The sequence below is a fragment of the Petaurus breviceps genome, unplaced genomic scaffold, assembly GCF_028583685.1.
Source record: "Petaurus breviceps papuanus isolate PSGF00001 unplaced genomic scaffold, PetGlider_PUasm1.0 186, whole genome shotgun sequence".
In the NCBI taxonomy this organism is placed as follows: Eukaryota; Metazoa; Chordata; class Mammalia; order Diprotodontia; family Petauridae; genus Petaurus; species Petaurus breviceps.
Window position 1 is genome coordinate 45147742 of NW_027185798.1, and position 17708 is coordinate 45165449.

At 43.4% G+C, this 17708-nt stretch overlaps 1 protein-coding gene across 2 annotated transcripts in view; it reads left to right on the forward strand.

The window, feature by feature from the left end:
- The window catches only part of ADORA3 (adenosine A3 receptor), a 21295-nt gene extending 4634 nt beyond the window's left edge, over positions 1–16661 (forward strand). The window contains exons 2-6 of one of the 2 annotated variants that reach the window (XM_069090373.1): positions 3555–3651; positions 5995–6115; positions 9116–9442; positions 14179–14243; positions 16542–16661. In XM_069090373.1, the coding sequence (XP_068946474.1) occupies positions 3555–3651; positions 5995–6115; positions 9116–9442; positions 14179–14243; positions 16542–16553 (622 nt within the window). In that variant the 3' untranslated portion in view covers positions 16554–16661. The remainder of the gene's footprint in view (positions 1–3554; positions 3652–5994; positions 6116–9115; positions 9443–14178; positions 14244–16541) is intronic. The other variant, XM_069090375.1, reaches the window with a different exon arrangement.
- Positions 16662–17708: the final 1047 nt, after the last annotated feature.

Below are 17708 nucleotides of genomic sequence, written 5' to 3' on the forward strand. Positions count from 1 at the left end.
TTCAATCTCACAAACCATTCCTCCTGTCTTCTAAACCATAAGATGCAGCCTCTCTAACTGCAGGGTCCTGAACCTTCTCCCCAATGCCACCCCTATGGCATGGTTTCACTTCTCATCCCATGGAAGGAACTTGAGCAGCAGGAAAGCAGGCAGCACTGTCACTGCTCCCCCACATCCCAGGCTCAGCAGCGAGTACAGTTTTTAGAAAGAAGCATCAGTTTGGCCTTAGACACTCATTAGATTACTAGAGTTGGACAAGATTAAAACAACCAAACAGCGACCATCCTATCTTAAGGTGTGTGTGTGTGTGTGTGTGTGTGTGTTTTAAGACAGCTTGTTTTCTTTTTTTTTTTAAAGCAATTGGGGTTAAGTAACTTGCTCAAGGTTACACCGCCAGTTATTTCTGGGTGTGGTGCTAAGTATCTGAGCCCAGATTTGATCCCAAGGTCATCCCGACACTGGGGCTGGTGTTCTTACTCGCTGAGCCACCTGGCTGCTCCTGACAGCTTGTTTTCTTAAAGGTTGGGGAAGAGTTGTCACAAAATTGCCACCTTAATGCTTCATGGTGTAATGGAAAGCCCTGGATTTGGGGTCAGAAAACCTGATGTTGAAGCCTGGCTCTGCCACTTTGTACCTGTGTGAATTCAGTCAAGTTACCCCTAGTCTTAAAATCCTAAGATCCTTCTGCAACCTCAGTCTCCAAATCTGTAAAATTAGGGGAGAGGACTAAATGACTCTAAAATCCCGTGTTCCTATTGCCCTGTTAACACCTGAAAACTGGGGTAGGGGATGGTAATCTTCTGCTGGAGTCTTCTGAGATCATGGGGTTTACAGCTGAAAAAGACCTTGGGGGCATCTAGTCCAATCCCCCTCATTTTACAGATGTGGAGACTGAGGTCCTGGAAAGTAAGGCGCTTGTGTAAGGTTACACAACTAGTAAGTAGCACAGGTGGGACTTGAACCCAGTCCCTCTGACTCCAGTCAGTGCTTCCCCTCTGTACCATGCATGGATTTTCACTTTCATATTAAAATTATTACTTTATTGAAAAAAGAGACCAAAGATTAAATAAGAAATAGAAGACTGTTCTTTGCAAATCAACTCAGTAAGTGTGACAACTGTAGAAGGGATTTTACTTACAAAGACAAAAAAAGGTGGGGGGAGATCTTACATTCTATTTTAAAAGCAAAGAAACCTGAAAACAGGCCTTGCTCATTGATATTTAACCATAAGAGTTTATTTTAATCCTAATCTTATTTCTAGATCCTCATTAGCACTGTAACTCACCCTCTATTCTCATTTTGTGTAACAAACTCTGGGCTGTTTATTTGGCTTGGTTTCTCTCTAGCCAATCAAAGGGAAATTGTTTACCTCCTCTGAACTTTACTGTAGTTAAGTCAGTTTTTGAGTCTGATTTTTCATGACAAAAATACTGGAGTTACCATTTCCTTCTCCAGTTCATTTTACAGATGAGGAAACTGAGGCAAACAGGGTTAAGTGACTTGCCCAGGGTCACACAGCTAGTAAGTGTCTGAGACCAAATTTGAATTTAGGAAGATGAGTCTTCCTTGACTCTAGACCCAGCACTCTGTGCACTATAGCACCACCTAGTGTGCATCCTATGAACTACCTTTTGGCCAAAATGGTCCATGCCTCCCTCTCCAGTTCCCTTAGGAAGATATAAAACTATCTGGGAAGCATTAAAGAAACAGAACCCCCCAAACCCATGTCCTTCTTCAGCATGGAACAGTGGAAAGAATAGTGGGATAAGAAGTCCAAAGAGCTGGATTTGAACCCCAGTCTGACCACTTGATCCTCTCTGTCCTTTCTGGCCTTAGAAATCTTGGCATCAAACTGTGTATGGTATGTACCATGTTTCTCCGATAATAAGACACTGTCTTATTAATTTTTTTGGACAGAAAAACACCAGAGGGCTTATTTTCAGGGGAGGGCTTATTTTAATGAACATTGACTGCAATTTTAATAAACAGGTAAATGTGAACAAAAAAATGTACCTTTATTCAATAAGCAAATTACTGGGGAAGAACAGGATGATGCGCTCACTGCTGCAGCTCTGATTGGATGCAGCTGGGAGCGCGGCGTGCGTTTTACCCGGTGGGGGGGGGGGACGGTGCATACAGAGGGTACCGTAATGTAGTGTGTAGCGCAGGGGGTCACCTTCACTACAGTAGCAATCTCAATAGGGCTTATTTTCGGGGGAGGGCTTATTTTAGAGGAATCTTACACAGTAAGGGGAGGGCTTATTTTCGGGATAGGTCTTATTATCGGGGAAACACTGGGTATACTAACTATACAACCATAGGCAAATCACCTAATCTCTCAGTGCCACAGGTAATCCTTTAACAGGGGTTCTTAACTTCTGGTCCATGAACTTTAACATAAACACACATACATATATAATATCTAATAATGTATCTTTCATAACAGTATTTTGTCATAATTGATCTCCTTTGTAATCCTATATATAATTTTTTATTTTTTTGGAAGGGCAATTGGTATTAAGTGACTTGCTCAAGGTCACACAGCCAGTTTTGTGCTAAATTTTTGTGCTAATCTGAGGCCAGATTTGAACTCGGGTCCTACTGTGCCACCTAGTCGCCCCTAATCCTATATATTTTATTCATTTAAAAACTAAGAAAGGGTCCTTAGGTTCCAGACTGCCAAAGAGGTCCATGACACAAAAAAGGTGAAAAACTCTGTTTTAGAACAATAAATTTTGGAAGAATGCCATTTGAGGGCAGATTTGCCACACCCGGGGACATATCACAACACATCCCAAAGTACAAGGCTCTAGGCACCAAGGATTCAAAAACAAAAATGAAAACCGGTTCCTGTCCTTAAGGAGCTTACCTTCTACTGAGGTGAATGCAATAATAGGTCAACAGAATTTGGAATGCAGTCCAGACTGGAGCCGTCTCTAACCTGGGAATGACTGAGCTGAAGAAGGCAGGCTAGAGGCAGGTCTATTAGGACACAAAGTAGCGGTATAATTTATTTCAGAGGAAAAGAACTTGCAAGTAAGGAAGTTCTCCGCTTTTCTCCCCCTCCTCCAGAGAAGGAGGGCTTAACATGTCAGGGTACAGGTAATGCTTATATACATGAGTGGGCTGGACTATGACAAAATCATTCTTAGGTCTTGAGTAGCAATTTCCCACAGCAGGCTCATGCATGAACAATGCAGGTGATCCTGGGTTCTGTGGGAACAGTCTCCAAGTTGTCTCGGAACAGAATACAGTAGCTGATTCAGTGCACTTAGTTGTTACAAGGAACAGGGTTTGTGAGCAAGTCAAGCAAGGTGATGGATAGCTCTCAAGTCCCAGGGAAACAGGGTACTGGGAACACCTGGAGCTTGGTGGTAGCAATACACTTTGCCAGAGGGTGAGATCATCCAGAGTGCAAAGGATTGTTGTTATGCCAAGCTCAGGGCCTTAGCTCTGTGAAACAGGGTGCCTCCAAAACATTTTGACAAATATAATAAGATCCTTCAGCTCAACTCTGTGTGTATCCCTTGCTGACCCTCTTTCTTTGCATGTAGGAGTACTGAGGTTCTCTCCAAATGTCCATTTGAGGAGGCCACGCAGGCCAGCCATTTCTTCTACCCTTTTCTGGACTTGTCCATGGCCCTGAGTCAGGTACCTCCTCCCTACATCTGTCCTTTCCTTCCTCATTTTTCAGCTTCTTTTATCGGGTTGTCTTCCCCATTAGATTGTAAACTCCTTGAGGGCAGGGACTGTCTTTTGTCTTTCTTTGTCTCCCAGTTGCTCAGCACAATGCCTGGAGCCTAGGAGGTGTTTAACAAATGCTTATTGACTGACTGATAAGATAATTTGGAATAGGGAGGAGTACAAATGATAAAGTGGATGGAGAAGGTCTTCCTGTTGGAGATGCTACCTAAGCTGAGCCTTGAAGGACCATAGACTTTGAACTGAAAGGGAAGCAAAGACACAGAAGTGAAGAGGGACTGCAAGTGAAGAGGGGTGGGAAGACAGCAAATGTCCAGCTTGGGAGACAATTGGTGTGATGTGAAATAAGGCTTGAAAGTTCAGAAGAAGCTAGACTGTGGAGCTTTAAATGTCAGGCTGAGGAGAGGTAGAGGAGGAGAAAGGGAAGAAAGAAATAAGCATTTATTTAGCACCTACTGTATGTGCTCCAGGCATTGTGGTAAGTGCTTTACAAATATTATCTCTTTAGGCCTAAAGAGCATGTATTTTATCCTAGAGGCATTAGAGGGAGTTAGATTTTTGACCAGTGGCATGATATGATCAGATCTGTCTCTTAGGAAGATTAATCAGGCAGTTGTATGGAGGGTAGATTGGAGAAGGGGAGACCAATTAGAAGGTTATGATGGCATTCAAGGCAAAAGGTGATTGGAATGGGTGTGAGAAACGTGGAGGTCAAGGTGGCTGGAGATGGCAAATGAGAGGCAGTGCAGGAAGTGGTGGTGTACTTAGGGCATTAGACTTGGTATCAGAAAGACCAAAACCTGCCTTGGATGCTCATTAGTGATAGGATAATGGAGTAAGACATCTTTATCTCCCAGAGTCTCAGCCTCCTTCTCTGTCAAAAGAAGGGGTTGAACTCTGTGACCTTTAAGGTGCCTCCTATGATCCTATTAGTGTATTATGGAATCAATTAAATCAACATTTTAACTGATTCCATAATGTATTTATTAGGTGCCTACTGAATATCAATGCTAAGTGCTGAAGAGATAAAGGCAGAAAACAAACAAAACCAAACCCTCCTGAAAATAAACAAAAAACAAACCTAGTCCTTGCCCTCAGGGAGCTCACAGTCCAATGGGAAAGAAAACAGGCAAGCAACTATGTCCAAATAAGATATATAGAGAGAGCAAATTGGGAGTAATCACCAGTGGGAAGGCAAGAGGAATTGGGAAAAGCTTCCTCTACAAGGTGAGACTTTAGCTGGGACTTTAGTTGGGACTAGATCACTCTATGGCACTCTCACATACCTGGTGTGAGATGGGGTCTTATATATATATGGAAGGTTGTGGGAGGAATCTAGGGGTGGTCTAGAGGAGGAGTTTGGGGAGGGTCTTCAGGAGGAGTTAAAGAGGTCAATGAATGATTAAGGGTGGGAGGTAGCTGGAGGCTAAGTTAATGAGGTCTATGAGAGTGGGAAGTAGCTGGAGACTACAGACAATGGTGGGCCAGGCCAGCTCAAGGGTGTATTGATATTTTGATAGGTTCAAGGGTGGGAAGTAGATGAACAATGGAGGGCTAGGCTAGTAACTAGGCTAGTAGTTTAGCAGTTAGTAACTAGGCACAATGTAAGGCTTATTGCCTCATGCAAATACCTCGTCAAATGGGATGATTTAATCGAGTTCAAGGGAGGTTCCCAGAGCCTGTACCTCTAGGACTCAAGGAGAGCTGGAGGAGCTCCCAGAGTCCATACCTCATCACCTGGCTAGGTCCTGCCTTGCCAACAGAAGAAGGCAAGATTTACATGTCAAAAGAACCTGTTCAGTTTAAGAGATAACCCAGACAAAAAGGCATTTCTAGAAGGTTGGTAATTGCTATTTTGTACTTCAAAAGAATTAGTCATATGCAGAGAGAAGGTGACAAAAGAATTTACCCAACCTATAATTTTGCTAAGTATTCAAAGGAATTTTCATAGGATTTAGAGATGACAGGAAACATGGAGACCCCCTGGTTAATCTAACAGCCTTACTGTGCAAATGAGGAAGCTTGGGCTCAGGTTATGTGGTTTGCCAAGGGTTGAATAGTAAGTAGCCCAATTGTGTACTGAGGCTGGAGACCAGGAGGCCAATTAGGAGGCGGTAGTCGAGGTTGAGAACTGAAAATAGCTTGAATGGGGGCAGCAGCAGCAGCCTACTGAGGTGCAAATTGTCCAAGACACTTTCTCTGGCTCCCAGTGAGATACTGTCCTTCAAGATTTGTTTCAAGGAGGAAAAGGATGGAACTTGAGCTCAGACCTGTCTGTGTTCCCTCTAACAGATCCGGCCATCTACAGAGGCCTGGGGGACCCTAAAGATTGTTCTGCCCGCCCGCCCGCCTTCCAGGCCTTTGCTTTTTGAGATGCAGCTCTTCCTAATGCTCTTCAGTGCTCTTTTTACAGGTAAGAGGCAGGCAAGGAATATTTTGGGGATTCGGGGGCTGCTGACTCTGCCGGAAGACTATACCACCTTGACATGGTCCATGTTACTCCTGATGCCTAGCTCTGACAAGACATTAAGTAGGGGAAGAAATTTGAAGCCATTGGCCCAAATGAGGGTTAGGAGTCTCTCTTTTTCTAATATTCAGGCTCTCCATGCCTAATGTTAGCACGCACATGCATAAAAGGTAGACTGTGATTCTCAGAAGCGGAAACAGCATTGGATCTGGGGTTCAGAGACCTGTGTTTATTGACAGTCTCCGATTGTGTCCATGGACTAGTTACAACCTGACTGAACCTCATTTTAAAATGAGCATGATGGGAAGGCTAGGTGGAACTGATGAGAGATGGCTCCCTCCAGGTTCAGCAGGAATTCTGATCTTATCTAAGACCAGAAAACCTGCAATAGCTTCTGGAAAGAATTCAAGGTCTCAGGCTTAATTGGAGTGAGAGTTGTAGAAGTTTATTGTTCCGCTTCTATGAGAGGTGGGCAAGGGTCCTTTAGGGGACCTGCAAGTGAGAGGGGTACAGGCTTTTACTTTAAAGGGTAGGGCTGCCATTGTCAGGGCTGACCGGATGGAGGGAAAGGACCTCAGTGCATAGATAAAGGTTAGAGCTGACTGGGAGGAACTTGTGACTTTAGTGCATAGATAGTTTAGATGAGATTTGGGTCAGACCGGAGGAGACATGAAGAGATTAAGTAAGAGCAAAGGAGTCACAAGGTGGTGCCGAGTGCAGTGCGGATAGGGGGAAGGGGCAGAGCCCATGGCTGGGAAAAGGATTTCACAGATTACAATTTTACAATACAAATTGCAGTTACAACTGCACAGACTGGTTTTACAAATTGGTTCCACAAATTGACCTAGACCCCAGGTACCCCATCAGAACAGTGAATAGAGTACCCGCCCTGGAGTCAGGAGGACCTGAGTTCAAATCCTGCCTCAGACCCTTAACACTTACTAGCTGTGTGACCTTGGGCAAGTCACTTAACCCCAATTACCCTGCCTTCCCCCCTTGTAGCAGCAAGCACCCCAAGCGCGTCCTCAGGGTTTGCTGCCCATACAGGTTCTTGGATCTGCTTTGTTAAAGGAAAGCAACTCAAAATGGGTTAACAAGCTTACTTTAATCAGTCAGACATATATCATTTACCTTGTTCAGGGGAAAAAGGTCAGCACCCCAAACTTCAAAATATACAGACAGAATTATCAAGACATTAACAGATCAAGTAGACAGCTTTCCAAACTGTCCAACCATTACATCCATACCCAGTCAACATCTGGGTTTTTCAAAGCCGGGGGACTCTCAACAACTGCTTCCCAGAATTCAGATCAAATCACAGAACACTTCTCAAAGTGAGTCCCAAAACAAAGCTACACATCAGGGCTTATATAGCCTTCTCCTGGCTCAGAGAATGTAACAACCTTATTGACTCACTGGCCAATCAAGAAGTATCTACTGAAAAACAAGCCTCCCACCCAAGGCTTCAGGTGCAGGGAAGATCTTCCAAATTTGCATTTCCATTACACCCCTCCATAAAGCAAAATAAAATAAAGTGAGCAAGACTTCTAAGGTCTCTTCCGAGTTCCAAATCCTCTGATCTTTTGTCTTTGTATTCAAGGAACCTAGTTCAGAAATTTCTGAGAGATTCCACTCAAAGTGAGCCTCACTTATGACAGCTTGAGAAGGCCATACTAGGCAGAGTGATGAGCAGAGATGGTTATGCTAGACTAGGGTGGTGGTGGGGGGTGCTTTTTCTGGTACTTTGGAAGTAGGGGGACCTGGGTTCAGATCTCAGATCTGCTACTTACTAACTTTGCTGTGTTTTTTTTTTTAATTTAATATTTTATTTTTTCCCCAATTACATATCAAAACAATTTTAACTTTCCTTTTTTTCAAATTTCAAGTTCCAAATTCTCTGCTTCTCCCTTCCCCCCCCCCATTAAAAAGGCAAGCAAGTTGACATAGGTTATATATGTGTAGTTTTACAAAACACATTTAAGTAAATCATTGTTGCCCTCACTAACTTTGTGATCTTGTGCCAGTCATTTACCAGTCTTTGAACCCAATTTCCACACCTTTAAATGATGGGGTTGGACTAGATAACCCTTTTCAAAGCTATGACCATTTTACTATTATTTTTCCTTCTTGAGACTGTTTCCTAAACTTTGGTTGGGTGAGAAAAGACCATTTTGTGTGGTTCTTTCACTGGTGGATGTATGTTCTAGAGCAGGGATCTCAACACCAAACTGTATACATCTTGAAACCCAAACTAGGGAAACAGTACAACAAAGGCTTCCCTACACATTTGATTTTAAGCATTTTGCAGTGACAGGAAGAAACAAAATCCCCGACCTTTCTCATTTCCCTTTTCTATGACAGTATGTGAAAGAAGCAGTATTTTTAATTTGATTTTTTTGTCTTTGAGGTTAGAAAATAAGAGGACAGTGAGGGGACAGTGGACAGTACATGCTTTTCAAGATTCCTTATTAAGGCATAATTTGGAATCTTTCCATATTCATAGTGTCTTCTAGGTCATGTTGGTTCAAAGCCTGGAAAAGGGTTTTGGTCAAGGCAGAGATATAGTTGGGAAATAAGATATAGATGGGCTTGCTTTTTCATCTTATTCTTTGCATGGAGACCAAAAGAACCCTGGGGTTGAGAAAACTGGGTGACCTTAGACCTGCAGAATTGTTGGCACACACTAAACTGATGAAATTTAGGTGCAGTGTTGAAATCAGATGTCAAGGAGAAAACAATAAGGAATTTCTAACCCTAAATCAGAATGAGGCAACTGACTTATTTCCTATGCAGAGAAAAGACTTAGCTGAAATGCTAGAATAAAGAAAAATCTTTGATAAAGCCAGGAAAAGGTACTAAATGATTTGCTAACTGGGAGGGTAGGTACTACCTACCATGATGCTTGAAAAGATGAAAGGTGTTGTTGTTTTTTTTTTAACCCTACAGATGCTATGGTTATGGATGGAAAGGTCAAGGAAGCTTTTGTATGGGATATGGCTTCTGTCACCTGTAACTATGACCCGTACTACAAGGATTATCCCAAGTATTGGTGCAGAGGCTACTACCGTAACTACTGCAATGTCCTTGCTTCCACACCTAACAGCACCAACAGGGTATCCTTGAAGGATACAGGAATGCAGTTCATCATCACTTTGACGTGTCTTACCAAGGAAGATACCGGGTGGTACTGGTGTGGCATACAGAGGGACTATGCCAGTGACTACATGGATTACACAAAATTGATTGTGTTCGACAATGTGGAAGACACAGGAGGTAGCGTTGGGTTGGAAGTGAGGAAGAGTCAGGGGAAAACCCACATCAGATGCTCAGTCATCGGTGTGACAAATGTACGAGCACCCCCAAACTGGTTGCTTTTCTCTTGCAGCACCCCTTCATTTCACCCATTCATTCATTCACCAAACCTTAAATCCCTACTATGTGCCAGGCACTCTGCTGTGCTCTGAGGATATAAAAAGAAACAAAATAGAGTCCCTTCCTGTAAGGAGCTCGTAGTCTAACGAGGGCGACGATGTGCAAGCAAAATATACCAGGCAAGCGATGTGCAGATAAATGGGAAATCATGAAAACGCTGGAGTTACGAGGTGTTGGGGAAGGCTGCCTGTAGAAAGTGGGCTTTGAGGATTAGAAGTCAGAGCAGAGGAGGCATGGAGGACAGCCAGAGAAATTGCCCAGAGCTAAGAGATGGAGTGTCTTGTTTGAGGAATAGCAAGGAAACCAGTGCCACTGGATCAGAAAGTACCTGGTGGGGTATAAGGTGTAAGAAAACTGGAAGGGTAGGAGGGGGCTAGTGTGTTAAGGGATTTGATTGCCAAACAGAGCATTCAGGAATTTGGTCCTGCAGGTGACAGGGAGCCACTGGAGTTTATTGAATAGGGCAGTGACATGGTCACTGTGTTTTAGGAAAGTCATTTTAGTGGCTGAATGGAATATGGGTTGGAGTGGGGAGAGCCTTGAGGCAGACTATTGCAATAATCCAGGCATGAGGTGATAAGGACCTGGACCAGGGGGTTGGTGATATCAGAGGAGAGAAGGGGGCATATGCAAGAGATGTTTCAAAGGCAAAATTGAAAGACCTTGGCAACAGCTTGGATATGGGGGGTAGGTGAGGATGGAGGTGGTGAGAGATAGTGAAGAATCGAGGATGATGCCTAGGTTGTGAGCCTGCAGGACTGGACGATGGTGTTGCCCAATAAGGAGGGTAGGATTGGGGGAAGGGTTAGGAGGAAAGAGTCTAAGTTCTATCTTGGATATATTGAATTTAAGATGTCTACTGACCATCCAGTTTGAGACATCTGAAAAGCTGCTGGAGATGTAAGATTGGAGGTCAGCAGAGAGATTGCTCAGGAAAAGTAAATTTGAAATTCATCAGCATAGAAATGTCATTAAATCCATGGTTGCTAATGAAGCAGTATAAGAGGAGAAGGGGGCCCAGGACAGAACTCTAGGGACACCTGTAGTTAGAGAAGGATTTGGAGGATGATCCAGCAAAGTTGACTGAGAAGGAATGGTCAGGAGGAAAATCCAGAGACAGTGGTGTCCTCAAACTTAGAGAGATGAGAGTATCAGGGAGGAGAGTGATCAATGGTGTCAAATTCTGCAGAGAAGTCAGGGAGGATGAGGACTTGGAAAAGGCAGATGAAATTGGCAATTGAGAGATCATTGATAACTTAGGAGAGAGCAGTTTCAGTAGAATGATAAAGACTTGAAGCCAGATCTTAAAGGGTTAAGAAGAGAGTAAGAGGAGAGAAAGTGGAGGGTGGAATGGGCCTGGGATGATTGGTAGCAGGGATGGAAGGATCAAGTGAAGCTTTTTCCTGGTTGGAGGAGTCATGGGCATGTTTGTAGGCAGCAGGGAAGGGGCCAGTAGACAGGGAGAGACAGAAAACAAGTGAAAGAGTGGGCATGACAGAGGGGGCTGTCTGCTGGAGGAACCAGAATGAAATGGAATGGAATCACTTGAACAGGAAGACAGGGTTTAGCCTTGGCAAGGAGTAAGGCCACTTTGTCTTGTGAAACAGAAGTGAAGGAAGAGAGAGTTACAGCCAGTACCTGAGTGAATTAAGAAGAAAGGAGAATAGGGAGTTTGTGGGCAAATGACCTTATATAAAATATAAAAAGGGGAAAGAGGAGGCATGGGAGCTTTGAGGAGGAATGAAAAGATTTGTAAGAGTTGTTGTGCAGAGTGGGTTGATAAGGAAGGTACAGTAGGATTGCCTGCCAGCAGTGAAAGCCCAGTTGAGGTTGTATAACCTAAATTTGTAGTGGATCCATCCAGAATGGTTTCGTGATTTTCTCCACCTTTGTTCAGTAGGACTATGAGGAAAGCTGTGCACCACCCAATCAACATTTTTGAATTGTGGTGCTGCAGAAGATGTTTGAGAGTCACTTGGACAGCAAGGAGATCATATCAGTCCATCAGAAATTAATTCAGGCTATTCACTGGAAGGTCAAATATTGAAGCTTAAATATCTTGGCCACATAATGAGAAAATGGGACTCATTGAAAAAGATTTTGATGTTGGGAAAGTTTGAAGGCAAAATGAAAAGGTGATGGCAGAGGATGAGATAGATAGTGTCATGGAAACAGCAAGCGTGAACTTGGACAGACTTCTTTGAGGGATAGCAGAAGATAGAAAGAAGGGCTTGAGATGCTATGGTCCATGGGGTCATGAAGAGTCAGACAAGACTAAACAACAAACATATCTATAGATGTATTTGTGTGTACGTGTAATAGAAAAAAACTTAGAAGATTTGAGTAGCAATAATTACATGAACCTTATAGGATATTGGAGTTGGGTGTATGGGGAGATTGATGATCAGTGTTCTGGGAAGCTTCAAGCCTCTGCCAGTGCTTCTCGATGTTTCAGAGCCCCTGACTTTCCACCGGAAGGACTCTAGCCTCTCACTTCAGCTGGTGCTAGTTTCTTATCATCTCCATTCACGACAAACAATATCGAGGAAGGTGATGTTTATAAGGCACGGGGCACAGTGTCTGGCACCTAGTAGGAGCTTCATAAATGGTTCCTTCCACCCATGAACTGTGTTGCCTACTCCTTAATGATGGGTTTATGGAGAACATGATAGGTGTTATCAGCCTAATGTTTGTCCAAGATTATAGACCCCTAAATTGGCTCCCATGACCTCTGCTTCTCCCTTCCCACAGCACCAAGTCCAGGGTCAGTGCCCTGGAGGGAAACGGCACACACTAACATAAAATTCTCTTTGATGCAGACCTCCAAAGGAAGCAGAACAGAACCTGCAAGGATAGTCAAAGGAAGCAGAACAGAACCTGCAAGGATAGTGGTATTGACTGTAGTGGAAATCACAGCAGGTGTGTCAAGAACTGAAGGGAAAGTTGGGCATGGAAATAGATTTAATTCTAATTTAAGGTCATAGAGTCAAAAGTTAGAAGAGATTTAGAGATTGTTGAATCCAAGGGTCCTTAACCTGGAGCCTCAAAGGGTCCGTGAATAGATTTAAGGGGATCTGTGAACCTGGATAGGAAAGCTTAGCATCTTTGTTTTGACATAATTGATTTCCTTTGTAATGTGATATATTTTATTTCATACATTTAAAAATATTATTCTGAGAAAAGATCCATAGATTTCATCAGAGCATCAAAGGTTGGGGGTGGGGTCTATGTTTAGAATTCCTGATCTGATAAAACAAGTCTGCCTCAGTGGTCCCATTCTCTATTCCCTGATGGTTCCACTATTAAAAGCTTTATAGATAAGAAAGCAGCCTTAGAGAGGGAAAATTACTTGTCCACAGTCACACCAGTAGTAGTAGAATTGGGTTTGAACCCAGATCCAGTGCATTTTCCAAGACATTCCTTGCTTTGGTCTAGGATTTGTTCCCTTGCCTAGATTGTAAACTCGTCAAGGATAGCCACTGAGGGGCGGCTAGGTGGCACAGTGAATAGAGCACCGGCCTTGGAGTCAGGAGGACCTGAGTTCAAATCTGGCCTCAGACACAACCCAAAAACTAGCCATGTGACCTTGGGTAGGTCACTTAACTCTAATTGTCCTACCTTCCCCCTCCAAAAAAGATGGCCACTGAGTTTTCTCTTCCTTTATCATCTCAGCCCCTCATACTGTACATATAACTGTAACTGATAAATCAGGATGTTTGGGGTTTTATTTCTTTTTTCCTGATGTCTTTGTGATTTCCAGTAAGCTTTCAGAGTAGGCTTTGCTTGGGCATGGTGAGGTTTAGGATGAGGGGTGGAAGTGAAGATAGAGATGTCATGAAAAGGGGAAGCACAGAAAAAAACATATGAGTGTGTTGCCATGAGCTTTTGGATGAGGCAGGCACTTTTTTTTTTCTTCTTTAGAAAAATCTGTCACCAGCCTGTGTTCTCTTGGTTGTCTATCCTGTTCATTTGCATCCTGATCCTGGGGGTGGGGGTGGTCACCACTGCAGTTGTCTTACTCAGAAGGAAGCGAATTCAAAAGCGGCATCGGTGTAAGTTGTAAGTATGGGGGCAGGGAAGCAGGACAAGCCACAAGGGCACCCCTGCTAATAGCTCCCACAGCAGACAGGTGAAGGAAGGCTGCTTTTTAACAAGAGAGCTCTAGAGACCTGACCAAGCCAGTCTGTGAGCTGGGGAAAATATGCAAGGCCTGGGTATTTAGGTGGTAATTAAAGTTTGCACATTCAAGTTTGCAGAGGGCTCTCTTTACATATATTAATTCATTTTATCTTCACAATACTGACCAAAGGCCAAAGGCTTTCTCAGAGCAATAGCTGTGGGAGGAGTTTCCACCCCTGTCTGGTTGTTCCCTTTAAAGAAGTCCAGGCCTAATCAGTGGAGATGAGGGTATTTATTCCTGGTGATATTGCAGCAGTGAAGATTTTCAGGGCCCTCTTATGCCTCCAGCAAACCAGATTGAGTTTGTGAGAAGGAGTTTGTTGGGAGGAAGCAGCTCTAGGCTTTGGCATCCAGGGTTTCTGTGTTCTAAGGTTCCCTGTGCCCTTGTGTTTCCACAGGTAAGGTCCTGATTAGACACGGAGATCACAGCCTTGGTTCGTCTGCTATGGTACCCATGCCCCAGGTAAGCCCCCAGATTTGCTTTTCTGTTCCAGGCCCCAGCCTGACAGTGGCTCTTTGCATGGCTCTCAGAAGTTTCTCTGTTCCTCAGCAGAGAACAGGTATTAAGGCCCTGACCCCAGCAGGGCCTCTGGAGTGCTCCTGCTGGAAGGTTTGCTTCTGTTTCCAGTTATTTACGTTTGGATGTGCCCCAGAACTATTTCTGGACCTCCAGTTAGTACAAAATTTCTGGCGCTTAAGGATCAGAAATTACTAAGTGTATTTGTCTTCTTTTTCCATGCTGGAAGAATCAAGAAGCCCTGTCTCATAGCCCAGTTACTTTATCACCCATCCCTCACATAAAAATCTGCTTGAGGAAGCGGAGCTTGGTTGTGTAGCGGCTCTTGTAGACTAGCTCTGCCATGGTTTTCCTGATACTTCCAGTATTTACAAAGGAGAGCATCAGCTTTAGCCACAAACACTACTTCTAATGCTTGGGAGCTGGAAGCTGGTGGCTGACTAATCCCAATAACCCAGAAATAGCCTGGCCTGCATGAAGAGGCTAGAGAATGAAGGAATCCACATTTTCCCAGTAATGAACCACATAATCAGAAATCTGTACTTATGCAACCCACACAAATATAATTTTAGAATTAATTACATTCAACTTCAGGGATAATTACTCGTTGATCTAACCTTACAACCATCCAGTTACACAGCTGCAGTGTTAGACAAGTCATTAGGTCCTGATAGCCTGCTAGCTAATTTGGTGAATTAAAAAAAAAAGTGTTAAGTGACCTGTACCTGCGCAGGGTCAGGTGGGCTGAATGTAGCACAAGGCCTACACTATACCTTGGAGGCCTCATCTATAGAAGTTGGAGATATGAAATGGGGGAGAGAGGCCAGTTAGCCTGAGACCCCCTCTATAGAAATGGAAATGATGGAAACAACACAGAAAATCGCCCAGACATCAGAAAGGAAACAAAGTCTTCAAAGGTTTTAATTATAGTCAAATGATAAGAACTGATATTTTTTAAAAATTCTTTAAGATTTCCAAAGTGCTTTTATCACTGTTTTGTCATTTGAGCCCCACAAGGACCCTTTGGGAATATTATTATCCCTATTTTATAGATGACAAGATGGAGGCCAGGAGAAGCTGGGGTGAGGAACTTGTGGCCTTGAGGCCACATGTGGCCCTCTAGATTCTTAGGGATTTGTTCTGTGAAGTTGGATTCAGTCAAAGGGTCTCACTTGAGGACCTAGAGGACCACACACAGGTTCTTCACCCCTAGTTTGCCCCTGGTCACAGAAGTGGGAAGGGTGGAGGTGGGTTTGGGACTGGCTTTCCCAACTCTAAGCCCAATACTCTATCCACTATGTCCCTTTGTAGTGGCTAAGCCCTAACCATAGGGAACATCATGATTTTTATGCTTTCAGCTAACTTTGAGTTCAGAAGCCCTAGAACTATTCCCCAAAGCCATAGGTCAAATGAAGGGCCCTTAGCATGCAAAGGAGAAGGGCCTGGGCCATCTTAATCTTAGTCTTAATCTGCAGAGTTTGGGATGGAGGACTTGACCTTTCTCACTTCTGATAGAAAGAGCTCCTAGTAATTGCCTAAGGGCATCAGGATAGTTTAGCAGAAAGCCTAAGTTTGTTTTAGTAGCTAGGAGCTCTCAGAGCTCACCGGCTCCATCATTAATCTCTGTGGGACCCTGGGCAAGGGGCAGTCTCTGAGCCTGATGAATCTCCTATAAAATCACAGCATCCGAGTGTTCTCTATTTTACTTCTAGACTTGTTACAGGCCTCTCATAGGATCCCGAGCTGTCCTTTTCCCTGGGTCTCATTTTAAACATTCAACAAAGATTAAGTATGACAATTCCTGCCACGTGCAGAACCCTGGGCTAGCTGCTAAGGGAGTTAGAAAGTTTAGATCAGACAGAATCTTTGCTCTCCTGAAGTTCCCCTTTCTGGGGAGACTGAGGGGGAGTTAGTTAAGTGATGCAGTAAAGAGTAGTACTTACAGCTGTGACTTGTTTCCCCAAACTGGCTATTAAAACCCTGAACATTTTCTGAATGAGTTCAGTTGGATGCTTTTCTCCGAAATCTGGTGATTTATCTATCTATGTAGTGATTCAGGGCCTAAGCCAGAGCATTTCAGAATGAGCTAGCTGTCTCTTGCATTGACGAGGCTGGACCTTTGACTGAAGTCCTGAGACATAACCTTGCAAATGCATTTCCCTTAAAAGGTACATGCAAAAAGTTTGTAGTTCTTTTTACATAGTGGCTCAACTCAATCATCTCTTTCTTTCCCCAACAAAATAGATGACTCTATGAAGTCTTTCCTGGGCCAACTGACGATGCAGGAAAAGGCTCATGGGAACAGATGTGATGGAAGATTTCTCAAAAAACAAAAATTAGAAATAAAATAATGCCTTAGCAGAATCACATGGTTATTGCCTCATCTCAGGAACTGATACCAATCTCTCAGTCTTTAATTCCATTTGCCAATGATTATAAATGATAGTTACAGGTAGGCAAAATATCTTCAATAGGGCTGCAATCAGAGACCTACCCAAAGAACTCCCTACTTACATGCTTTCTATTAGTAGAAGTGGACAAGGGGGTGAAATCTGATTATTGGGCCCAGAGGAATGTCTACATTTTCTCTATAAGTTCCTGGATAAAACAGTAATGTGCTGGAGGGTGCCGCAGGTTTCTCTAGGAATCACAATGAGTTATTTCAACAGAAATTTTCCTGAAAATAGCTCCATGAACCCCAGGTAGGAGGTCATAATACCATAAAATCTTATGATTAGAGGTCAACCCTATTTGGAGTCTGGAGGATGGATTGGATCACTTTATTGTTCTTAATTTTATTGTCCTGTAGACTACTTCAGCAGGGAAAAGGGCTGTGTGGGCCACCAACTTTCACCAGAGTTAAATAGCATCAATTTTGATGAGTAAAATACCTATAAGAGATATCATGAGTAAATTATAAACTCATTTTGGAAACAGAAGTGTAGACATGGTTAGATTACAAACATTAACACCAGGGGGCGCCAGCCTGACAATCATCTGAAGAATCACACAATCACACTTCTCAAAGAATCAGGCCAAATGACCCCTGTCAAGGTGTCTGGAACCCTGGGATTCTATCTGGCTCTCTTAGAACCAAATAACAAAAAACTAGGGGAGGTTGGACAAAGCTTCTTCATCTGGGGCCAGTTTTAAGAATTAATCAGTGGCTCCTCATAGGGGCCCATCTTACCTCAGGTCCCACAACCAGAGGAAAAGAAATAAAGAATCCCTCCTACATACAGGTTTGCTGATTCCAATAAACAAGTGGAACCTTGAGCCTTCTTTGAGAAAGCAGGGGAAAGAGAAGCTTAATTCATTTCTCAATTAGCAGCAGACAGCACAAGATGGTTCTGTTCTTACATTGTCTTTATAAGGTATGTTCCTGCAACAGAGAAGGGTGAGGAAGAGGAC